We start from the raw sequence: 26,951 nt of genomic DNA on the forward strand, positions 1-26,951 counted from the left end.
TTTCTTTTTGCCAAACAAAGACAATGTGACCATGTAAAACAACCGTTTTATCCCTGTCGGATTTCGGAGTACCTTTACTGATCCAAAGAAGGGGGACTTAAAAATGGGCAAACTTCAGTCAAAACATGGTAAGCAATGTCAGAGCTGACGGAATCACAGCATTATAACAATGTAGTATTAAACATCAAACTAACATCAATGATCTGTTTTGCATCCTTCTCTCATGTTTCAAAGCGTGCAAGCGCAGAGAAAACCCTGAAGGTGAGGATAAGCGTAGCCTACATCTTTTTTTGTATGATGAATACTTATACATCATGAAAATGTATTAAACCATGTGTCTGTAGCCAGTATGTGACACTGTACTGAGTGTGTGTGCATCCGTGCTGCAGGAGACAGTTTTGTCGTGAACGCCTTCCTCCGGAGAGGGATGGAGGAATGTGAGCGGTACAGCGCAACAGATCACAAGATGAAAAACATGCAGGTATACACTTATTTTTATTTACTCTTTCTAAAACTTTATACATATAAAAAACACATAGTTTGATTTAGCCTTTATTACAAAGCATTTTAAAGACTGGAATGAAAAAAGTGTGTTTCATTTTCTGTTTAAACTGGATTTTTATGAGTAAAATCCCAGTATAGGCTACTGCTTTGTGCTAGAACGTGCACACATATGTGTTTGACACTATGCAAAAGAGATAATTACAAGGTTAAAAAATGGCATGCCAGGTGTGTGTTTGATTTTGCTGGTGAAATAAGTCTGTCAAACACCTCCAAGTTGTCTGAAAGAAGCTGTTACATTCTTCTTTTTTTTTTTTTTTCCCCTGTAAGCTGATCTAAGAGCTTCTTGACCTGAGTGGAAGTGAACTGTATTCCCAGGCATGCATGAGGACATGCTGATGTCTTTGCAAAATTGTAGCTTGTTGTTCTTTCTGTCATGTCTGGCTCTGGCACAACTCTGCTGCGGTTATTCCCCCTCCAGCATCTTTGGATGGGTTATGACAGCTATGAGTTTTGTGTGTATGTGTGCGTGTATATCTGTGTGTGTTTGTGAGGCAGACACATAGACAGAGGCAGGATGGAAAGGTAGTCATTTCTTAGGCTGAGGGATCTAAAGTTTGCTCTTGTGGCTGCTGGCATCATGACTCAGGGCTGTGTCTTTTTCCTCAATGGCTCCCATTCTAGCGCTGCTCCCAGCAGACAGCCCTCTGTGGCATAACATTACATCACTTCAATTAGTGTGTCGTTTTGAGGGGTGCCGGACAGTCAAGCTCTAAGACAGAAAACTTCTAGAGGTTCACAGAGAGTTACTGCCAATCTGTGAGGTGGGTGGTTGTAATAGTGGAAGAGTTATGGATTATATCAGGGCTGTAAACCGCCCACTCATGGCAAATTAAAAGAGAACTTTACTCTGCCTCAGAGGAGCCTGAGTTCTCACTCCCCTGAAAGAAGCCATGAAAGACGTAGGCTTGGCAGTTATTAGTTGGTGGATCCCACCCTCCATGCAATCAAAGTCAGAAACTTGATTTATTTTGTGTCTTTAATTGGTTTCATTATAGGCCCACTGTGGAGCAAAACTGGATAACAATCAGAATTTAACTAACAGATGGAGCAGCATCTGTTATTGCCACATTCATCTTGCTGTTTCTTTGTGGTCAATTATTCTTGTTACTGTAAAAAAAAAAAAGAAGGAAAAAAAAAGAAACATTTGTGGTGATTTCACATGAGAGAGTAAAGCTAAAATGTATCTTTAATCCTCCTTGCGGTGTTTAGTCGAAGCATTGTTTTGCTCTGATTTTAGTTTTGTGGCTCAGTTCCTTTAGTAAAGTAATATCTTTTGTTATGAATAAGCCAGAACTTTGTTGTACACACTTTGCAGACAAAACTGTAAATAAATACAGTTAATGACTTATCAATGTTTTAAGTATTAGCTTCCTGCAGCCTTCACACAGCATATAAATGATCTAGACTCAATAAAGAAATGTCTATTTACTAAATGCTGTATTGTAGTGGCAATATTGAACTTCCTGCTCCTTTACAGGGAGTTATTTATTCATGCTGTTGTAACTTCCAGCAGACATAAAGTCCCTGGGATCTTTTTCATGCCATTTACGTTCCCATCTAAGTAACAGGCATTTAGTGCAGACCGAATATAACACTATAAATCCATTTCATTGTCTGATCCTACCTTATGTCAATTAATTCTTCACAAGGATCAAATTACTTTGTCAAATTTCCAGATGCGATTATTGGATTATGGGATCTCAGATGTCTGGAGATTAGACTATGATAAAGAGGGTCCAAGTCAAACACCTAATAGCAGCAGTTCTTTAGGAGATTTGACATTTTAGATCAATTTTAGACTTCTGGCCCTTGTCAGATCACAGTTCCACTGCTCATTCCAAGTTGATTAGCTGCAAAGATGGTTGAAATTACTTATGATTTTATATAGTAGAAGATTAGCCTAACAGACGGTCTAGCTCCATCCACCTTCCCCCGCCTCCTCATTGTCAAATGGGGGAGTAGGATTCCTGAGTTGTCTGGCCACGACTTCAAAGCACGGAACTGGGAGTTATAAAAGGGCTCTGATAGCAGTGGAGGCTCCGAACCCTCACTCCTCACTTCGCTATCCTCCCGCTCTGCCCAGGAGGGGGGATGGGCTGAGGAATAGTGTGCTACCAAGGTGAGGTGCACATGCATGTGTGTGTGCATGTGCGTGTGAGTGTGTTGGTGGGTTAAGATCTTTTTTGCCCATTTTTTTCCATCTCTTCAATAAAGCAATAATTTTTTATCCTAAAAAATCATGACTGCTTTGCTGTGCTGTAGCAAGAAATAACAATGATCAAAAGAACTGATTAAATATTGATATTACTGCGAACCATGATTCAAAATTGCAGCTGGAAGGGTGCCCTCACTGTGCAATCCTACAGTCTCTTCAAAATGTGGTATTTGTAGTCAATCAGAGTGTGACTCAACAGGAGGACGTTGCTTATCTTGGCAGCAGTCATCAAGATTTTTACATTTCCTTGCAGGTGTTCTAAAACAAGTTTAACCTGTTCAAACACCTTGTGTGATATCAGAGTTTTACAGGTAAGATCAAACTGGTGAACCAAGGTGAAACATTAACAGACTAGTTATTAATATGTGCAATTTGCCCTAATTCAACTATATTGGTGTGTAAGTTCCATGATGGAGCTGTGTTAAACCTCTGGAGCTTTATGCAGATGTGCTCAAACACCCAAATATTGACGGGGTTGACCGAGTAATTCAGCCTTTCAACACTTGTCTTGTCTCCAAACTTCCCACAGACCTAGCCTGCGTAGAGAGAGTGTGACAACATTTTAAACACCACAACAAAACCCTTTATTGTTCTTCTTTGAGAGGTTAATGATATCTCACTTGAAGTAAAAAAAAAAAAAGGGGGGGGGGGGCTCAGTAAGGGATTTAGGTGGATGTAATTATGTGCCAAAATCCTTCAAGACACAAATTTATTTTGACTTAGAGAGAGTTACACAGCTCTCACCCCCCGATAATAAATTAGATTTTAAGAGCCTAGTTCCCATGCAGCTCACTAAACTAATTGTGCGCTAATGTTTTTTTAACATTCATTTGGAATCTGTGAATAAGACTTTCCCCTTCTATAAAATCCTCATTCAGTGATCCTGCTCAAAATAGATGTTTTGTTTGGACAGTTTTGCTGCTGGACAGTTTGGTATATCTTCTAGTCACCACTTTAATTTCGAATAAGCAGTATTTAATTTGGATCTGAGGCTGGGATATCTGTGTAATCTTAAGACTACGGCCCAAACTGACATTTTTAGTTTTTAGCACACTGCTGTAACTGTAAAACTGAGATGCTTTTTGTTCAGTTTTGAGTTGTGCGTGCACTTGATGCAAACTTGCAGTCTTCAACTACTTCAAGACTTCTTTCAAAAAATATTTTTGTCTGCAACATCTTGTGACTTTTTACTTTTGCCTCATCTAAGGCCGCAAATGAAAAAAACAAAAAAAAAACATCCTTGCTGAGGTGCTACCAGGGAACAATGCATGGAAGAGAGGAGACAAAAAGGTATGCTCATATATGTACTGCTTTTGAAGAGACTTGAAGGCATTTGGAGAGTTTGGTTTTTTCCACCCCTTCTTTTTTTTCCTCCTTTTTTTTGAAATTGGCTTCACAAGAAGGTGAGCTGTGAGCCTTCATCTCTGAATGAAAAGCATGTGGCTGGCATCCAGAACAGCGGGGTCTTTCAGCACGGCCCCGGCAGACATCTGTTCCTGGTTTGTACAGCAAAATCCTGGAGCAGGGAGAGGGGCTGTGGTGGGAAGGGGGGAAGGAAAAAGGAGGAGGAATAGGGGTTAGGGTGTTTTTCATTTTATTTTTTTTCCCAAAAGGAGACGTTGAGGGTTTTAATGGTAGAGAGGAAGGGCTTCATCCGATTTTTTCACTGTTCTGTGGATAGAGACAGAAGCTGACCATTGACCTCATCTCACCTTAGCTCTCACACACAAAAATGATGCGACTTTCCTGGATTTTTTTTTTTTTTTTTTTTTCAGCCATTTGTTAAGCAAGAAACACCCTGTCAGTGTAAACATCATCATCTGGTTGTCTTCAACATGTGTCACAGAGCCTGAGATCCATGTTTAGCCCTCCATTCATGTTCAAATGTTGAAGTGTGCATTACCTTTAAGTCAGAGATAGAGTTCGGAGTGTCTGTGTGTCTGTGAGTGAGTGTGTGAGACATACAGAGTGGTTTGTGTGGCCTCTGCATAATGGGGAGAGACATTAGAACAACTCCAAGCAGATTAAATGTTTATTTTTCTGAGAGTATTTATACTGTCTGCAGTACTTTGAAGCAGTTTGCTTCCTTTCAGCTTGAGCCCCAGCTGACTAGTACTCATTGAAAGTAAAAACAGTTTGTATAGTCAGCCAATCAGGCCATTAGGGGACATGTTATGGCAAAGTAAAGCCTCATTGACCCTAAGCCAACAGATTTTTGCTTGTTTTATTATTTCAATGATCAGATTTGGAGTTGAAACAAACTCATCTTAAAGTTTGGATATGGTATCTTTAGTTTGACTGTAGCAGCTACAAGCTCTTTTCTTGCAACTATAGCGCAATAATGGGGTCATTGCCATGGAAAGTGCTCATTCTTCTCCTGTGTGCATCTTGTAATCGAAACTTCTCTGCTCTATATTGTAGCAGTCGGTTCAACCACACTCTCATGATAATGCATCAACATCCCTCTGAAGCAATCAAACTTCTAGATTTCCACAGATGAAGTTAGTTGATTTGATGACAAGCGCTGCATGCTACTGAAGCTTCACTCTTCTCTCTTTTTATTTTGCTGAAGAAAATCAGTAACACTGCTTCTTTTAGCTCAACTGTGCTCAAAAGTAACCAACAATTTATTAATTAATAATAACTGCCATGCCATAATGACCATGAGTTCAGAACTCGGAGTCCAGCTGCAAGGAGACCAGTAATTAAGAACTGGAGCAATAAAGAAAGTCTCCATTGGGAAAAAAATTATCTTGGTTGGTAGACAGCAGAACCACCTTAAAAACTATCGGTCATAAATGGTCTTTTAGCAACATGTGGGTTTAGTTCAAAAGCATGTGCCAAAACCAGCAACCCCTGATACTTAGAAGTAGATTTCTGAGAAGACTTATGCTGGGGTAAATTTATCTATATCATCATCAATTCTCTCTGTGTTGTACAGAAATAAAACTGGTATTTCAATGCCTTGAATGTACTTCAAAACATCATGATAAAACATCAAGATCACCACTAAAATTAAATCAGTTCTTCCTTTTCACATTTCCAACAACTCCTGAAAATTGAACTAAAATCCATCTGTAACTTTTTGAGTTAACTTGAACACAAACAGATAAACGCTGGTAAAAACATAACCTCCTTGGCGGAGGTAAGAAAAAAGCCTTGGATCACGCAAGGAGCAAAACCAGAGGGGGAGGAGCTAAGACATGGCGCCACTTTCACATCTTGCTCGCTCCCCAACATTACCTACCCCAGCTTTAACCAACATGTTTGCAGAGGAAGTCACTGCTTTTCGCCAAGACATGTCACACCACAGATCAGATATGATGTAATTCACGTTGCCATTTCAGGTCAGACTCATTTGTCCCTTTAAATAGGGTGATACTGTTTGCTGTTGGCTAAGTTGTTTTTCTTTGTCAGCATCGCCTACATTGGGAAGAAAAGTTCAAACTTTCAAGCAGCATTGACGCCATCAGCCCATCAAATTCTGTGATTCAGAGTGTGACTGCTAGGCACTACAATCCCAATTTTCAGTCTATCCCACTGTTAAGTGTTCAGCGTGCTCTCAGTTTGGAGAACCAAAAAATAAATCTTTAATTTAAGCGAAACTGAAAGTGAATTTTTTTGTGTTTTTTTGCCATCTAAAAAACGCAAACCTCAAAACTTTCATACAGACTTGAGTGAGAGCTGTATTATTGTTCAATTGCTTTTCACTGTATCACTTATGAACTGAACAGCCGAGTTTCAGCACTCATACCAGATCATGCTGCAACAGACAGTCCACATAACTGTATGATGCAGAAGACAGCATTGATTTAAAAATCTCCAACATCTAGTTCCTGTTTGATAAGCTGTGAGTTTAATTTGTTTTAGATGTCTGAAAGTTTGCTCTTCTCATCCTGAGTCCATACTGGTAAACCTGATTCTTCGATTTGAGAGCGCTCTCATTTCTGTCTGTTGATTTTAAGACATTCTCTGCTTAAAAGTTCTTCACACAAGCCAACTTCAAAGAGAACATAATATCCTATTAATGCATGTTATACATTTAAATCCCACCTTCACTATCCACACCCGTTATAAACATCTGTTTCCATTCATACAGTCATGCCAAGCTAACATTTATTGGCTATAGTTTGAAATGAAGCTATATTTGTCTTGTTCTATTGTAGTATTTATACAGTTGTGTGATTATAACCTTGAATAGGGAGTAAGCAACACATATAATCAGTTTTAACATACAAAATGAATAGCACTTCTTAATAATTTAGTTTGGTTTTTATGGACATTTAGTTTTACCACTGGCTCATAGAATACAGATTCATGTAAATTTCTTATGCAGCTCAAAGGAGAATAGAATATAATTAGACAATGCAAATGGCAGTCGCTCCACCTCTGTCATCACTGGTGCGTATGTCTGTAGACAGACAACTTGAAGCTCTGTTGCCTTTAGAGATATCTCAGCCTCATCATCACCACTTTGAAGTCACTTGAGTCTTGTCACCGCTTTCATGATATTTATGAGATATCTGTTTGCAAACTTCAGAGACATCAGCGTTGCTTCACAGAAGTAGATGACAGCAAATCTTAAAGCACTCATATGCAAATAACTCAACTTCCAGATTGGAGCTCATTCTGTGTCCTCAGTGACGCTTCATGACCTACATGTGCGTGGTCACCAATGACAGAAGGTGGACCTCACTTCCCCTGCCTGTTCACTGTGGTGATGACTATTAAGGGCAGCCCTATTGAGGGTTAATGCTGGTCTGTGTCTTTACTTCTGCTCCCTGCCAGGGGAAAGAAAATACCTGAAGCTGGAGTCCAGTGCTTAGCGCTGACATTTTTGGCAAAGGCTGCTGGATTCAAGTCTGTGTTTGATCTTGTGCTCTCGCAGCCAAGTAAAACACCGGGAGACTCAAAGGTTATTACATTTTAGTGTGTAAGGTATGTTTCCACATAAACCCCTGTTCTTTTCCAAGTGGACTTCATTTTGAAAGCCTCAGAGCAGTCAGGGGAATATTATATTTTTTTCAGTTATGGTTGTTCATTTTGTTTATATATTCTTTCATTATAGCAAATGTTAATTGATCACATCGTTTTAATTTAATTTTCAGTGAAAAGAGTGCTTATCATAAGCTAACAGAGGACAAAGGAAGCTTCCAAAACATCAGATACGGAGATACGGAAGATATTAAATTGTTCAAGATGTTGATGTTTGAAATATTTGCAGACCATAGAGAGTTTGAGGTGTTACTTATTTGCTTATGCGACAATGGAATCTACTTAGCAGACAACTGTGTTTTCCACTGGATCCAGTCCGTGGAAACTTTAAATCGCCTCTGTTTAGGTCAGATGCTGACTTGACATATATGTTCCACAGTACAAACTTACAGGAAACTAAACAGCAATGTGCATCACAGCACACTGGCAGCTATCATTTTTAGGTATGACTACCTCTGTTCTTCTTATTTCCTAGTGTGATGAAGAGGATGTAACGGTCAGCATTTATGTAAAATATTGAACATGATTTAAGCTTTTGGGGTGCTCATTAACACCTTTCATGTTTTGATGCAGTGGGATTGTTCCCCTGGCCGCTCACTTTTGTTACCCTAGAATGCTTTGAAACTTCATCTGTGCCCTACATTCGTGAACCTGCCAACATAATAGGTTTGTCGTTTGTAGTGTAACACCACACAGACCGCAGACCCTGTTTGCTATTTTAAGCAAAGCCTCTGCTTCATTTTAAGATGTTCTCTGGACACAGATAATGTGTTATGCATACCATGAAATACTCTATGATAAGTTTTGGCAGGTGATTGTTCATTCATGCAAGATTATTTTGCTGTCATAAAAAGTTGCAGTTTATTGCAAATCTGTGTTCACAAGTGAACAGTTTTTCCATCTTCTTGTCTTCCATTTCATATCCAAGATGCTATTGCATAAGATATATCAAACATAGCCTAACCCAGACCCCTGAGGAGCCTTTCTCTAAGCAGAGCATTCCCCTCTTTGGGACCCCAAGCTTGCACATGTGTAGGTATCGCTATTACTCAGCTCATAAAACGCCACAGTCCCATCTGAAAGTGGTTAGCTGTTGAAACACACTAGGAGCTTCAAAGCTTGGACCCAGATTCTGCAGACAGCACAGGCCTGGTCTTCCTTCTGCACAAAACATTCCCCTTCACCACGGAAAGGCTGCGAGCTTGCTTTTGTTACACAAACCTGTTCCCGCCATCAAAACCCTCAATGGGTCTCCACTAAAAGGAAGCGGTTCTGTTTCTCATTGGTGGTGAGATTTTAGAGGGATTAAATTAGAGGAAAAAAAACTTCAAATGATTCTGCTAATATGTGCAGGAAAAATACAAACTCTGCCGTTCTTACAATACATGAAGGCTATAGACCCAGGCAGTTTTTGTGCTCTTTCTATATGTTACACAAAGAAAGGGATAGGATGAAACACAGCTGAAAGAAACCTCTGTTCTCATATCCTCTGAAGGTAGCCTTCTTTTCTTCCCCACCCATTTCTTTCCTGAGCCCGTCCACTTCAAAAAGCTGACCTGGCCCTGTGTACCATGTAACGTGTTTACCTAAAGGCTCATTTCAAATAAACAGCAGTTCTCCTTGAGATGCCTTCCCCCTCACTGGGAGCCTGCTAGAGACACCATCTGCTCAGAGGAGATACATGACAAAGAAATCATGCTAAGCCATCATGTTTCATGTTACAGAAAAGCAGTCATAGGAAAACATGTTACTTTGGTCAGAAATTATGGTTAAGACGCAGGGAATGTAGAACACTTCCTTATTCATGGCTAAAGTCAAATTCAGATGCATTACAGCTCAGCAAGATCTATCTTTATAACCAGCACCTACCTCTTCGTGTTGATAGGGGCCTGACCGATCCTATCACTTAAAAAATGCCATTATATCAGAATATATGAACTTTTACCCTCACTATCACGAGCTCACACTGAGATCTGCTCTCTCTTAGAATCTGCTTATTATTTAATAGCTTTTAAGGTGCTATCACACTTTTATCAGGCATCAAGTGTCATACATAGTGCTTCAAGTAGACTAGCCTCAGACCCTCTTTATGTTAGAGAGAAAGACTCCATCAGGTTTGTTGCTCAGAGCTGGAGATAAGATAAGAGCATAGAAGGAAACTAATGCAAAGCCATGTAGCCCATGTTTAAGTGCAGATTCTTTCCCAGTCTTGCAGACCTGGTTTTCACAATTATGGCTTCAAAAACATCAGTTCTCTACTAGGTCCGCTGCAAAAGCTAAGTTGGAGATGAAGGTGGAGCCCAAGCTGCCCTCTGCCCCATGGCCTTTTGATCTTTGCTTGTGCCATGGATGAATTACGTTTCAGAAATTCACACTGGGGAACAGTGTGTCAGACACACAGGCTGTCTGTCAGGTCACTTAGGTGCACATGTGAGCCTTAGTCTAAACTGAAGAAGCACAGATGTTACACTTTCACTGACTGCGTCCTTTAAATCTTTATTTTGCATATTTGTGTGAAGTTTTTTGTACGAATATATTAGTTGTGATATGGTTGAGCATATTTCGAATTCATGGTTTGCACTGCAAGATTTTAAAATTCTTGTCTCGTAGCTGTGATTTCAAAAGTAATTCATCATATGCCGCCTCCATATATAATTTTTTTCTTTCTTATTTCTGAACAATAATTTTCTTTGAGAATAATTCAACAGAAACATGAATGAGCTTTGCATGATTTCGGTGCATCAGTACTTTGCCTATGTGCTCGCTTCTTTTTTCCTTCTCTCCATCTCATCTGTTTCTCGTCAGCTTTCAGCTTTGTGTCTTTTTTCATGGGAAGTTGCATCTCAAACGCCAAAACATTACTGCCAGTGGCCCTTTGGCTGTTCTCCATTTTACATATCCAGGCTTCCTTCGCGTTGTCTGAAGATCATGGAGTTTCTTGTGCTTCCTGTGCCCAGCAGGAATGTATTTTTAGGAATTCTCAGGAAAACACTTGGTGTTGACCCTGTGATGACCTTTCATCCAGTTCCAGGCCTGTGAGGAACTTCACAGCTTGGAATTAAGCCTGTTCTTGCAGTGTCAAGAATTCTTGTGGTCTTTGAGACTGGCAATCCCTGCCGGCTGAGGAGACGGCGGTACTGGACAGTCAGGGAGAGTTACACAAGTGCAAAGAGGCAAAGGAGATAAAAGGTGTGCAGGCGCTTTGAACAGGCACAAGATGATTTTTTTTCCCAGTAGGTCTTAATCTTTGTATGTGGTGTTGAAAGCTGTAAGGTAGTCTGTGATTTCAGGACTTTTTTTTTTTTTTTTTTTACCTAGGACAGAATGACTTCAAGCTTTGATATTTTTACAGTAAGATGATGTCTTGGTACCTGAAGTTTAACAGATGTCACTGAATATACTTAAGTTGTAGTACATGAATTATGAGTGACTGTGACTGTCCATTTGCCTGTGTGTTGCATCCTACTACATTGAATTGTGTATTTCAGCTGTTTCTGACCTGTAAGTCCAAATCCCGTCAATGCAGCAATAGTGCAAAACAACAGCAGTTCACCTCTGTTTATCTAAAATGCTTCCCAGATGAATGTTTCAAGAGGTCATGCTACATTAGTAGCTGATCGGTCACGGCTGCGTAAGGTAGTTTTTTTTAGGTTACTTAAATGCATCTGCCCTTCTCTTCTCTGCTTTATAGGGAGCAGTAACTAGTGGACTGTAGTGCTGTGGTTTTGACCCTGAACCTGTTATTCTGCTGGAAGACATGTTGAGAGAAACCAGCAGGGAGCTCTTAAACCGATCCACAACTATATAACAACAGGAGCGCCTTAAATTAATGTGAGCAACCTAAAGAATTAAGTACACATAAACAGTACTTGTGAAATGTTGCAAGAGCACAATATCTTAAACAGTTTCATAATATGAACATTGTTTATGAACCAGAAATCAATTTGCAATAATGTGAATTCCATTTAAATCTTTACTGGCTGATTAAATGGTATTGTGCGACAAAAGGTGGTTTTCTTTCACAAGTGACAGGGAACTACAAAGTTGATAAGCAGTCAAAAATATTTTTTTAAAAAGTAAAGCTGGTAAACTGCTCATCCATACATCAACCATTTCCTCAGTTGAAGCTCCCTTTGCAGGCAAGGCTGACATAAAGACAAAAGAGCCTTACTTATGAATCTGTGCCCAAGATATGAACTTTGCCCAATTTGAAGTTGTAGATTAGAAAATGCTGATTGAAATGATAAATCTGAATAAAGAGGAATTAAGGCAAACTGAGAACCCTGATGAGAATCAGATCTGACACAGCCAGTGGTGCAGTTCACTGTGCACAAATGTGCTGCAAGTCAGTTTGGAAATCAAATACTGACTTTCATGTTTCTTTCTTCCACTTCTAATGGTATTAATTTAATGGGTTATTTAAAGTCCAGGTGTGTGTTAACATGCTAAGTAAGGGCGCCAATGCCAAAACAGAAAACAAGGGAACGCATTTTTGAGGAAAATATATCTACAGATTGTGGCATTTGGAGCTCCGTGATGCTCTATGTGATATTAAGGCCATATTTAGCAAATACTGTAAAACATTCAAAAATGTTTTATTTTGAATTATTTTTATTCTAACAATTCGTCTCCACACATTCATCACAGGTTGGGCTCATTTGTCCTATTTTTCCAACATGTATGATTTTCATTGCTTTTGGCCATGCAATTTTCTCTTAAATTACCTCAGGGCACAGAGTACACCACCCAAACTCTGATTGTTTCTCATTACATTTGAGCTCTGAATGTATAGGGTCTCTTAAATCTGCCATTCAACTATAATAGACTAAAGATAAATAAAATACACATGTGTTCAGATTCTGACACTCACAGTCCTACATTTGCTTGATAAGTTATTACCTCCCCTAAGGATGTTATGTATTTGTCAGCATTTATCTAGCTCTCTGTAACTGTATGCAAAAACTAAAAGGCAGATCTTTATTTTTGAGAGTGGCTTTTTGTCTAACTTAGCTTCCATTAATTTTTGGGAGAGAGTAGACAAATTGTGGACAAATGTTTTTTTAAAAGGATTCTTCACAATATGGGTGGAAATCGGGGGCTGCCTCTCTTTGGGTCAACTGAATATGGCAATAAGTATTCTGTTTATACCACAGGGCACTTAAGCTTACCACTGGACATAACATTCATACTAACAATCAGCTGTTTTTACCTCCAGTCTTTATCTACGGCCAATACTCACTGATATTAAAGAAAAATCACATTTTATCCAATTAAATCCTGAATTTCTGAAAACCTCTCTCTGAAAATATTACTACAATTATTTGCACTAACCCATCAGCAGATTTCTGATTATGTAACTGTCATACAAATGACAAGAAAAAAGATTTCTTGACACTGACAGGAACTGAAAAGCGGCTAGCCAGTGGTCCAAGGTAATTACTTACATATGAATAAATAAATAAATCCATAACCAAAAACAAGAGCTTGCTTTAGATCTATATGGTATTTTTTACATCATACTTTTAAAAAAAGAAAAAAAAGTTCAGTTTTATTCATTTTAAATTCCATGTAGATCAATAAAGAAGACTAACACTAGTGAACATTTTGGGTGAAAAAATACCATTGAGCATCATTTAAATGGTTTTGTTGGTAAAGATACAGTACAACATTCATGACTGCATGCTTTAATTATTCATTTAAAAGTGCTTCAAATTTAGATTCACTTGTCTGCAAATTCCTTTTTTTTCCAGCTTCCATCATATCCCACAGTAAATGATCCAGCACTAGTTTTTAAAGGATATGAAAAGAATGGTTAAAGTTGTTGCTACCAGTACTGTTACAAACTCAACCAAAACACATTATTCATGTCGAACTGAATTTTATCGGCTTTTCCACTGAAAAACACTCAGTGCGTAATCTTTCTGGAAGAGTACATTTTCTAACATAATGGCTACTGATAAAGAGGTACTTAAGCATGTCAGATAGGGCCAGGGGGATACATTAGATAAAATAGGTTGTGGATGGTGCTCTGTACAAAAGCTTGGGTAATGTTGCAGCTCTTCAACACTGATGTGCAGCTGTCCTTCCCCAACTTGGTTTGTTTACATTTCTCAGTCACCCGCAGGAGCTCTGTAACGCCTGTGGCTCCACCAGCCTCCAACCACAGAACCTCGCCCCTATGATCTGCCAAGCCTGCTTTTCAAAGCTGTGACTCAAATCTCTTGCAGCTTAACAAAATGAACAGTGAAAACAGTGGTGTCGGTGGTTATCTCACAGGTGAGAGCAATTATAGTTGACATTTCAGTGCTAGATCGACAGCTGGAAACCTGACACTGACTACAGTACACTAAAAGCATTGTCAGATTATAGTGATTCTGTTGGAATGGTTTTTAGCAAGAAGTACAGGTATACACCACACTGAGGTGTCTATAAAGTTTTGCTGACTGTAACACAGAGCAGTTGGAAGAGTTCATTTCTACTAACCCTTCCCTTCATGGGATTATCACAGCTGGTGAGTTTCAAATACTCCTCAGACGGATGCTTGCAGGAAATGCCCACCTTTTGGGCCATAATGGGATTGGCATCCAAGCCACCTCACCCACAACCTGACATTCTGAGATCCTCTGTGTTGTTGGAATGTGGAACAAATCCCCTCAGCTTTATCGGCCTGGACGCACTCCCCATTGGCCAAGCTTAAGAGCTGGGGGCCTGTGCAGGAGCGTACCGAATTTCACATGTAGGCCAGAAACAGAGGAACATCCTGTCTGAGTCCCACACTGGCTTTGATATGCTGTCACCTTGTGCACTCGCTCTTTCTTATTTGTCAGAGTGTGTATGCATGTGTCTTTTCTTTAGTACATTTTCCTGTTCCCTGGTTCATTTTGGAACTGAGAGGATGTATGAATGATTTGGTTTGCAACTTATAAAAGATGCACCGGTTTGCTTTTTGTTGACTTTTTTTCCCAGTCAGTTATTGAGATAATGGCCAGTAGAAACATTCATGATGAAAACAGTTGTTAATTTAACGTAATGCACTGAATTAAAATGTTTTCTCAGTTCTTATTTGATGTATCGGATCTTAAGACATGCAAATCTAATGTATGCTTTTTAAAGTTTTTAGTTTACACATAAACAGATGCAAGAAAATGCCAGAAATAAGTGCTCTTTTTTAATATCTAACTTTTAAATATGTATGACTCTTCACCTTTTAACAGTTACATACAATGAAATATTCACCAGGCAGTAATCTCTGAGTGATACAATATCTGCCCTGAGGACAGATTGATGTAGCACTCAGTAAATTAGGAGAAAATTCTTCATCATATCACAAGGTTCATGCATCCATTCATTTCTGAGAAGGCTCCATATTTAGGAAATCTATTTTTATAAGCATGAATTTCTGGTAAATCAGGCAGGCTTGGGTTCTTTCCCCTTTAAAAGAATTATTCTTTTTAACTGGTAAACATCTCAGACTCGAGGCACAATCTTGCCCGCTATGAGGCGTCGTCCTGTTGAATTAAAGGAAAACCTTAAGTTTTGACTTATAAAACTCTCAGAACATAATTAAATAAGACTGCTTCACTAGTGACTGTTAAAAGAGCCCGTTTATCAAAACTTTTGTTCAAGTGAGATCATTAAATCTATAAGTGCGTGTAACATGTGGCATTGGTCATATAAAAGGCCCATGCAGAGGCTATCGCATTACACCAACATGCATGTTGTAGTGCAAAAGTACCAGAGAATTAAAGCAGCATGGTCTCTATGGTGTAATTGTAATGTGTGTGAGAACAGATTTTATAACTTAACAAAGGTTTTTGTAGTGTGTTTTTGGATTGAGTGAACCATGAAGGCTGCTTTTATTATTATTATTATTATTATTATTATCATTATTATTATTATTATTATTATTATTATTATTATTTGTTGTTGTTGTTGTAACTGTTGTAACTATTAACATGCATGAAAAGCATTAAGACTTGCAGTGTATAGAATTTTGTTCACTTGCCTTTTGAGTTCGATTCAGTCTCTGGTATGAAGCACATGGTACCTCCAGTAGCTGTGACAGCTGAGGGGAAACTGCACCATTACATCAACATCCTATCAAAGCTCACTTTAATGAAGGCAAGCTGATAACAGCGCTGGTGACAGATGTAAGGTGGTCAGCCAATGATGCTAATCTTTGTTTTTGCCATTCAACAGGTCATAATCAAAGTGAGAGAAAGATCAGAGATAGGGGTGAGATGGGAAGAGGAGGGTGACTTTCAGTGGTTTACGTGTTGCTCTTACATAGACAGGCAAGCATGCTCATCTCTCACCACAGCTGTTGTTATACTAGGACCGAAGAGGCTTCGCCTCGATGATTCATGTCCTGCCAAGGGAGAGGTTTTGCCTCCTATTTGACCTCAGAGAGAGTCCCGCTAGCCTGAAAGGGCCATATCTGGGCCATTTCAGCTGCATGGGGCTAGTCCAGATGACAGGGTGGCGTTCTGCTCTGATCTTATTTCCATTCATAGAAAGGCATGCGAGTCCACACTGAAACACAGACAAAATACAAGTATTTGTAGCCAAAGGCAAATTAAATCTACTTATTTCACACTAAAACCTCCAAATCCAAGCTTTTTATTATTTCTTATGGCTCATTTATGTTCATAATTCTTGTGCAAACATCAGTATTTTATACTGTACCAACAATTAAGTCCAAGCATTACAATCTTTTTGACTTAAAGCTAAAGTCTGCTTAACCAGTGAGTTATGGTGAGTTATCAGCCATCAACAGAGCAGCATATCATCCTTCTACTGTCTAGCAGAGAAGGAAAAAAGAACAAATAAAAGATCGAAATTGTGCAACTGACCTTTTCTTTTTAGCTCTTCATATTTTAGGCACAGCCCCTACCCCCTCTCTCCACCCCTCATCTCCTTCTCATTTGCTCTGCTTCTCTCCAGTATAACCGCTCACATCTGGTTTTGAGTCAAGGCCAGGTTGGTTTCTTCTGGAATGGAGGGTTTTTATTTCTCAATGGCCCCACTCCTTCTCCAGTTGCATGCTCTGGAATGCATAAGAAAATGCAGCTTGTTTATGAACTGGTGCTCCTTTCTTTATATTGATAATACTCTGTTCTCATTTTCATTGCTTTGGAGGCCGATGATCACCTCCAATTAATGGTTGGTTGGAGCAGGAATGCCATTTTGCGGGCTGGTGGTCATGAAGCCTTTCCTGTGGCGCCCTCTTAAGTGTCAGAGAACTCCCTCTAATAACCCTTCAGTATTTGTCTTCTAATGTATTTCTGCATCAAATGAAGCAAATAAGAATATTGTCCTTGTATGGATGAGGCGCTGTACAGAACAATACAAAGGTATTAGTTTTATTTTAAAATTATAATTAAAATTATAATAAATACAAGTGCCTACTGTGTGCAGAGAAAAACACAATTTCAAACAAACACCAGAAAGAAGATTTGAGCCTGTTTTTGTGTTTTTCCAGCACATGTTTATACTTCGACACACATTAAGACATCTGATCATGCTGCCATACTTCCTTCCCCAAGGCTGGTGGAACAGTATAAACAATATTAATGTTAGCCGCCACAGTTTTTTTTATGACATTCTTTTTTCTAAATCAAATGTGCATCATATGGTTTGAAGAATGGACTAAAAGAAGTGTGTGCACTTATTTTTAGGGGGTGAGCTAGAGGGGGAGATGTGAGAACAAAGATGCGCAGTGTTTTCCAGAGGGAGGATGGGTGGTAGGCAGGCAGAGGGAGAGACAGACTGCTGGGGGATGTCTGATGTCACCTGGTTGGGAGCTATGAAAGCTTCCCCTGGTTACCCTATCCCACATAAAAGTCTGGCAGTAGACGGAGGCTTTGGGGAACCTTGGCAGAACTGCTGCATTAAACAGGAACAAACTTCACACACCTTTCTTTCTGCCTCTTATGTCAAGGTGTTGGAGAGACAGAGCTTGTTTACATGGAACACTGTCAGTGCATATTTCCAATGCATTTTTTAAAGACAAAAGAGATCTAATATCTCATCATTTTCCTGTCATACTTCTTGAAATGGCTCTCCCACACATGCACTTTATTATTTCTTTTTTTTTAACACTGCATTAAAGCGGATATCAAGGATTTCAGGTGCACACAACTCCTGAAGAAAGACAGCACTTTTCCTTCAAAATGCTAACAGATTTACACGGCCTGCAGAGCAGTTTGTGATCTGATAGTGAAAGAATGAGTGCTGCTAGATGCCAGAAAGAAGTTAATTACACATGTGGCGGGCAGATTTGAGCCCAACACCGTGGGCGATGTGGATGGAGATGCCATGTGTTTAGACATTAAACTGCAGACTGCGGTCAGACCTAGCCTGCTCTCTCATTAGCTCCCCCAATGGATGTAATGAGCATGGAGGTGGTCCTGGTGACGGTGGGAGCACCATGTGTTCAATACAAGGCCTGCCAGTCCCCTCATTGAACACTCAGCAAGACGTCTCCTGATATCTGTGTTTTAATTAAAGACAAGATTCACTTTTGGCAGCTGGTTGATTGATTCGTTTCGTTATATTAAACGCTGAATCTTGTCTTTCATTTAGAGGTGCTTATACCTTGCTCCGCACGCCTCATGGGAATGAGGATGGGAAGAATCAATAGCTGTCTTTGATGTTCCTCTGAGCAACAGAACAGTGTGCCTGTGTGAACTCCCATTTTCTTACACACTGCCCTTCATTAAGGGACTGGAGTACAAAGAGGGGAGATAAAAGCTTCCAGTACAGAAAGAAAACAACAACTTGGCTACAGAACCTACTAAAGAGGGATACTGTGTGTATTCTTTGTGTCTGATTATTAAAGACGGCTTCTTGTTTGGGGCTCAGGGAGTGGTACCAGTTTTCCCCACTTTTCCCAAAAGCCTCTAAAAACCCACCTCCGTCTCTCCCACTGAGCTCCAAGGGACCAGAGTGAGCAACAGATAGGCTCCATCTCGTAAACCGCATCCTCCTTTGCCCCCACTCTTATCTGTGTCCCTCCTTTCTTGTTTTTGTCTCTCTTATCATCCCCTTCCTCCTTTTCCCCCTTTCCCCCCACTTTACCTCCTTCCTTCCTCTTGCTCATCTGATGCATCCCTCCCCTCAGCTCCCATTCTCTTTCTGTTTTCTCTCATGTCTCTGGTGGCCAATTTGCAGGGGCTATCCAAGCCTTGGCCCTGAGACTTAACAGGCTCCCCCCCTTATAGTGCTGAAGGTCAGGGGCAGATTACAGGCCGGAGGTATCATCCTCTGAAGTGAGGAATAATCACGGTCTTTGAGATTGTTAAACAGAACCACAGGCCCTGGCGCTGTGATTACTCTGAGAGAGAAGGTGGAAAAGGGAGGGGGCTCATTCACCTAAACGCATGCAGATGTTCAGACTCTGACTAAAGCCTCAGCTCTGTCAAAGGTACATGGAGTTCTTTTGTTTTCTAGCATCTATCTGTTTTTTATTTGTCTCATTTCAGTGGGTCTCCTTGAATCAATCTGCTGAGGTTTTTATTTCAAAGTGTGTGTGGAGCAGTTTAGACTACTGAGAATGACGTAAATAAGATTAATCATTTGTTGTTTAAGTGCTTGTGGTTTAGGACCTGTGCTGCACTTAATTTTCATTGTTTCCACAATCCACTTGTAATTAAAAAATAGCTGTAAGTGAGTGTGTGTGTGTGTGCTTGGAAACCCCTGCTTCCCTTTCCTCTGCATGCCTCTGCATTAGCATGTGTGGAATGCTTTGCGGTTCTGTTTAATGCTGGATATAGATTATTCACAAATGACAGCACAGCTTTTTTCTTTCCATCCCTTTGTCCTACTTTTGTTTCTTACAGTTCTGGAATTGAGTAATTAATCAGTTTTATCCTCTCTCATGGAAGTTTCCATCTGGCAATTATCATCCATTTAAAATAAATGCTGCAGAGACCCCATTTTTGAGGTTTGTTTTACATAAACCAAACTTCTCCGAGTCGAGCTGTAGGCAATAAATACAAGTAAACTTTTTCCTAAACTCTGGGCTTTCATCAAACGCTCCTCAGCGGGTCTCTCATGTCAAGCAAGATGAGAATAAACAGGTTGGCTGAGCGAGAGCTCAGATGATGAAGTGCATCACAAGTTTTTTGATGGATGTGAGGGATCCGTTTGAAGGGCTCGGAGGAATCTTGAAAGCTTGGCTGTGGCCGTGCTTGCTGCGTCCCAGACAGTGAAACACAATAAGCAAGCAGATGTTCAAAGTGTTTGGCGGCGCTGGAGCCTCAAGCTCTCTCCCGCTCATCTGAGTAGGAAACGCTTTAGATGGAACTGTTTGTTTTCTCTGTGTCTGTGGTCTGAACTGTAGATTCACTTACATCTCTGGACCCCCCACCCCTCTTCTCTTCCTCCTCCTCTCCCTGTCCTTCTCTCCTCATTTCTTCCTTTCTACTAGGAGTTTGCAAATGGTGAGCTGAAGGAAGGACAATTCACAAATCACCATTGTCCCCTGGAGGGTAGGTGGAGTAGGGATTTTTTTTTTTCACTCAATGATCATCTTTAGGCTTTAATGGCACTTAAATATTTCATTCTTTCATATGAAAGAATGAAATATTTAAGTGTCATTAAAGCCTAAAGATGATCATACACACACACACACACACACACACACATATATATATACATATATATATATATATATATATATATATATATATATATATATATATATATATATATATATATATATATATATGTATATACATATATATATATATATATATGTATATACATATATATATATATATGTATATGTATATATATATATATATGTATATATATATATGTATATATGTATATATATATGTATATATATATATATATATGTATATATATATATATATATATGTATATATATATGTATATATATATATATATATATATATATATATATATATATATATATATATATATATATACATATATATATATACATATACATATATATATATACATGTATATATATATATATATATATACATATATATATATACATATACATATATATATATATACATGTATATATATGTGTGTGTGTGTGTGTGTGTGTGTGTGTATATGATCATCTTTAGGCTTTAATGACACTTAAATATTTCATTCTTTCATATTCTTTCATATGAAAGAATGAAATATTTAAGTGCCATGCACATGTAGACGCCTGTGGTTTGTGCTAACACAGTTTCTTCTTTTGAAGAAAAACTTGCTTTTGGCTACTGCTGAACATGGAAATCATATATCCACTATGGAAATATTTGATTATTTTTAAAGGAAAAAAATTCCTCTGCATCAGTCTTGTAAGTTTTAGATTTTTATGTACTGCCCCGGTTCTCCACTTATCTATCACACTGTATACACAAAAGGTCTACCTGCATCAGAAACCTATGTTTCTGTCTCCAGTTTGATGCATTCTCTTGTGTCAACAGTGGTTCTTCCTCCAGAGAAAGCAGAGGGCTGCGAAAGCTACCTGCAGTACCTACACACTGAGGATGGAGAGAAAGAGGCTCTCAGAGATGCCGGCAAAGCTTCAGGGAAGAAACGCATCAGCCTCGATGTAAGTGAGAACATTACCTTGAAACATTTCAGGACTGCTTTTTGATTTAATGTACTATAATAAAATAGCACAACTCTTCACATGTGCATTGTGGAATGGAAGTGCTGAAAATGCCATAACTTCTAGTAAAATGTTCCACAGTGAAATTGTTTTGGAATGTTTACATAATCCTCCAGCGAATTCTTATGATTGAGTTTATTGTAGGTCAGAACAGGGTTTAATCCATGTGCTAAGAGCCAGTAATGTTAAATCTGTTTGTGTGTCAGTGCATGAAAAGTTTGGAGCCTTAAGTTTAAAAGCAAGATGCTGGTGGTTAACCAAGCTTCCACTGCACGCCATTACTCACTGCACAGATCATTTGTCGGTATGCTGACATCCCTTCAAACCACATCCTGATTAAATTTAAGGGCCAACAAATAGAATAAATTGATTGTAATGTTTAGACTTGCATGTTCTAAAGAGCTGCTTAGATATGCCCTTCAATGATCACTGCTAGTTATATGAGCTGATGTGATATTACAAAGCCTGAAAGGGCTCCGTGTCTCCTGGGCTCTCCTCCCTTGTTAAAGCACACTTTCTCTCTTACAGTGTCAGCTCTCCACTGTGCCTGCAGCAGGGTCTATTTTCCATATGTTTATTTTTTCAGTCATGGCCATGTTATGAGATACATCTGTATCAAAATTGCTGCAGGAAAGTTGTATATAAGAACAGTGTGTGTGTTTTTAATAAGAATAAAACAGAAAGGTCTAAAGTTACTGACCCAGTTCTTTTCTTTATGCCTAACTTTAAATAAATATGTTGTACAAAAAAGGCTGCAGGCACTATCGTCCTGCACCAACCTTTTTGCTTACAATGAACAGAACAGCACAAACGATGAAATACATTGTAGTCTGCTGCCCCCTTCTGTCATAAATGTATTCAGTATTCTGCTTTTGTAGTGTGGTATTGATGATGTTCAAAAAGAAGCATGTCATCATGATTTAACTGTTTGTATTAAAGAAGCACACATGTTTTCTCAGGATCTGGAGTGTGACATTTCTGTTGAGGACGACAACCGGCAGGAGTGGATCTTCACTCTTTACGATTTTGACAACAGTGGGAAAGTTACTAAAGAGGTGAATGAATGTGTTGTCTTGCCTTTCCTGATTGTGTTATTCCCCCTGCACTCCTTGATAAGTCTCTTTGTGTATTTATAATATAAAAATATTATTATAAAAAATATTGATACTTTGGATTATTTCCATTTCCATGATTTTTGTGTGTCACTTCTTTTTATTCTTTCTTTGTAGGACATGTCAAGTTTAATGCACACTATATATGATGTGGTGGATGCCTCTGTGAACCATTCCTGCCATAACAAGAGCAAGACTCTGCGTGTCAAACTGACTGTCACTCCTGAGCCAAAGTGCTTCAGAAGAGAAACAGGAGCAGGTAACTGAATATACATCACCATGAGGTTTTGCCATTTTCAGATGTTAATAACATAAATAACATGATTTAAATAAGAAAACACTTGGAGTATGTGAATATTATAGTCCCACATTATTTTTTTATGTACACACTATTAGATTCCTAGTGTCTGCATCGTAGTATCCAGAATTTTGCCGGGATCCAGATCTTTCTTTGTTATCTTATGAAACCTGTTGGAATACCTCCTGTATTTTTTGGCCAAGCATCTTGACCAGTTTTTGTGGAGCTATATGCATATATACTGAAAATGGCCCTTTCTTCCAATGATAATGAATCCATCAAAAAAAAAAATGCTGAATGCAGATTGTGGTCTAGATCATTAACTAAATTGAATGGAATCTAAAGAAGACTGAGACGCATTCTCAGAAAAAACATAATAAAAATCTGTCTAGTAGTTTATGCGTTGCTGCAAAACAGCGTTGCTGCAAAACTAGTTGCTAACAGACAAACAAACAGATAAACCATGGCAAAGCATAACATTCTTTGCAAAGGTAATTATTCCTAGTTTATGTATACCATACTATGATAACAATAGCAAATGTATGACAAAGGAACTTTCATACTACTTCGAGGGACTTTCAAATGACAGCTGTCTGCCAGAGCTTCCCGGTGAAATACAAATGCATATAAGTACTTACAAATGATTAAAACAATTGAATTTTCTGGATTGGGGCAGCATTTGGAATTGGAAAATGTATTGATTTATAAATGTATCGATCCATTATATTTTAGTCCTAATTTGGTTGTAACTATAATCAGATGACAAAAGAGAGCTGGTAAAGGCTGGAGCATTCTGAAACTGAGCAGAGCAACATATAGTCTTACCCAAAATTCAATCAGACAAATAAAGTTAAAATATTGTGTTAAATAATAATAAAAGCAAATGAATGTCTATGAAATTATTTCACTCCAGCCTTAAGGACATATCTGTGTGTGTGTGTGTGTGTGTGTGTGTGTGTGTGTGTGTGTGTGTGTGTGTGTGTGTGTGTGTGTGTGTCTGTATAATTCAATTTAGAAGAACTTATAATTTTTTGGTTTTGCATGTGTGTGTGTTTGTGCACATGTTTCAGCATGCACAGATCAGAACTAGAAGTTTTATAAGGATTTTAAATCCCAGTCTATGACTGACAGGTTTGAGTGTGTGTGTGTGTGTGATCTCTGTCATTAGCCAGACTAGACAGATGGAAGCATCATCACAGCAACAAAAAGAGGATCATTCTGGGGGGTTTTGGGGTAAAAAACTAATAAGTGGAGGAAAAGTGGAACTGGACTACTAAACATTTCCTACATACCCTGGACTAATTACTGTACTTACCAGTTGCTCCTCTTTTACTGGAGAATGAATGCAGGCGCTTCCCCAAGCATGGTGACTTTATATGTATATTGATGCCATGTACTTCTTCCCAGTCTGAACTTTGGTGATTTCCTCTTCAGATCGCAGTCACCAGGAGGAGGGTCGCTCATCAGACAAACGGCTATCCTCCTATATCAGGTTAATACTTACCAGTGATTCTTTTTTTTTTTTAATGTTTCCCTGATTAAAGTACCTGTAAAAAATGTGGAACTAATTTTGGTGTTCTCACACTTCTAAATGTGCTCTTCTGTAGCAGTAGGGAGCAGGGCAATGAGCCACCTGCTACTGAGGGTCAACATTACTGTGTGGATGAGAACACAGAGAGGAGGAATCACTACCTGGACCTCGCTGGTATTGAGAATTACACATCCAGATTTGAAGGTAGGGGTTGTTTTTAATCTTTTTTATAGCCTGTTTGACACTGTGCACTTATATCTATTTTTTTTTCCTGTTTATAGAAGGAAGATTGAATTTTTTATTATTGCATTAGAGATGAATGGAACGCTCACATGAAGTAGATTTCTCCTTCTTTGACAAGAGTAAATGCCATTAATGACAGATGGAAAACAGTCGTGTCCCCTCTTGGTTTTATTGTGAATCATCAAACACACAACTGACTAGTTGTTTCCACTTTTACAATGAACCCTGTTGAATTCTATAAACGCATCTTCATTTTTTTTGCATGAAAGTGAGGTTTCTTATTGTTGTTTTTGCATATTTGAAGACGTTTTCTGCATGCCAAGACAGTAATACATCAGGTTATGAAAAAAAAACTCCTTTCTTTGCTTATCTGGTGGTTTTAATGCAATTTGCAGAATTCTGCTGTCCCTAAGTCACAGCCAAGAAGGCTGCCTAAACTGTCAAAAACTGCAAACAACACAGTGGTCACACACTTGCAACTAGGGAGAGCTGTAGCACAACAGAGAGGGGGGGAGAATGGGGCCTGCAGTTATATTTATAATATGTTTGAGCCTCAACAGGGGTGAGGTTCAAACGGGGGCCTTTCTGTGTGGAGATTGCATGTTCTTCCCATGTAGGCGTGGGTTCTTACCGAGTACTCTGGCTTCCTCCCAAAATCTAAAGACACGCATGTGAGGGTAACTGGTCAATCTAAATTCCTCCTTGAAGTGGATGCTGGTGTGAATGGTTGTTTATCTGTGTTGGCCTTGGATGGCAACCTGTCCAGGGTGTAGCCTGCTTCTTTCTTACTAACTGCTGGTCACTGTGACCCTGAATTGGACCAATCAGTATAGAAAATGAATGAATGAATGATAAGACCTTAGAATTGAAAAATGTCTGACTAATTTATAAACCAGTTCTGTCTCTTTGCTGTTTTTCAGGAAACACCCCTGTCTTCCCCCCACAGGAAGCTCATGTTCGGGCATCACAAAGCCAGAGTCGCTCACGCTCCCAGGAACCAGAAGCCCAAGTTGCTCACCAGCGCCGTTCGCAGGTCATCAGTGAGAACTACAGCCCTGCAGAAGCTCGAAGCAAAAGTATACATTTCCCAAAATCCCCTAAAGGAAACTACAAGGGGAGTGCTGGGAATAATGGGGGCACTGGGGTTGGCAAATCCACTAAATGCCATGGCTACCATCCTGTTCTGCAATCTATGCTGCATAGTAGCAGTGCTGCAGGCCATGGAGGTCAGGATGTCTATCATATGCCACATCAAGCTCAAACCTCCAGTCACCACCAGCACCCTTTGCAATACAGTCACAGTAAACGCCTGAGGGCTAAAGCTCGTGAGGCTCTGTCTCCATCCAAAACTCCTCTGCCACCTCAGTCACATGCTCAGCAGCAACCCACAGTGCCCTCTGTACTGCCAAGCCTGGAGAGAGAGCAGGGGTCTGGCCCTCCTGGTAGTCCAGGATTTGTGGTTCCTATGGTCCAGCGCCATGAGCATCATCATCACCACGAACATCACCATCATCACCACTACCACCATTACCACCAGACATGACAGCCTTTATGGTGCAGGGACTAAAACTGTACTGGACCAACCCCAACCAACCACACCAGTCTGAAGGACTTGGTCATCCAGTCAGAATGTCATGTGCTCCGTTCAGGATCTTTATATTGTCCTCCTTCGAGATATACAGACATATCCTGAGATAAGGTGTACTAATGGAACATGTAGTGTGACGGAAGACGTTACTGGACCAGAGGGATGTTGTCGTGTAGTAACAAATATTATGTGGCACAGTTTTTCAGTGTTTCTATAGATTTTCTGCTGAAATGGCTTCAGTCCTTACACACATTCATCAAAGGAACCAAAACAAAGAGGAGAAGATCAGATAACTTTTGGTGTGTCCCTTTATGTCCTCACAAGTGTTTGATTCAAGTTCTACAAGCTACAGTATATGTCAGTATAGTCATGTTGCTCTGTGTGAGACGTTTCCCGAAACACAGATCTCAGGTGCAAAGGTGCTGCTGCTTTCAAGCTTTTCACAGAGGCCTCAATCTTGTGAGCCTGCTGTGGACTGAGGGATTTCCTGTTTGAGGGTGGGGTTGAGGGTGTGGGGTGGGAGGCCAGGGGGTGGGGGGGTGAAATCACCACTGCCAGTTTTAATGCAAAAATATCTTGCTATGTGTATAAAAAATCTATATATGTAAACACATTTTACTGTATAATTATTATACCCTATATGCATATTTCATCATGGATATAATTATGCATATATGAATTTTGTCTTTTATATATTTTAATAAACGTTATATAGTTCATTTATAACATTGCAGAGGTTTTTTTTAATTTACTTTTCATT

At 39.3% G+C, this 26,951-nt stretch overlaps 1 protein-coding gene across 1 annotated transcript; it reads left to right on the forward strand.

Moving 5' to 3' along the window:
* Positions 1 to 26,668, forward strand: nkd2b (NKD inhibitor of WNT signaling pathway 2b). The gene is made up of 10 exons (XM_079240934.1): positions 1 to 128; positions 235 to 261; positions 390 to 481; positions 20,205 to 20,265; positions 21,232 to 21,359; positions 22,379 to 22,474; positions 22,649 to 22,790; positions 24,264 to 24,321; positions 24,437 to 24,564; positions 25,524 to 26,668. The coding sequence occupies exons 1-10, from the start codon at positions 104 to 106 to the stop codon at positions 26,144 to 26,146; spliced, it is 1,380 nt and encodes a 459-aa protein (XP_079097060.1). The 5' UTR covers positions 1 to 103; the 3' UTR covers positions 26,147 to 26,668.
* The last annotated feature ends 283 nt before the right edge of the window (positions 26,669 to 26,951 follow it).

The sequence above is a fragment of the Telmatherina bonti genome, assembly GCF_933228915.1.
Source record: "Telmatherina bonti genome assembly, chromosome: 5".
Taxonomy (NCBI): Eukaryota; Metazoa; Chordata; class Actinopteri; order Atheriniformes; family Telmatherinidae; genus Telmatherina; species Telmatherina bonti.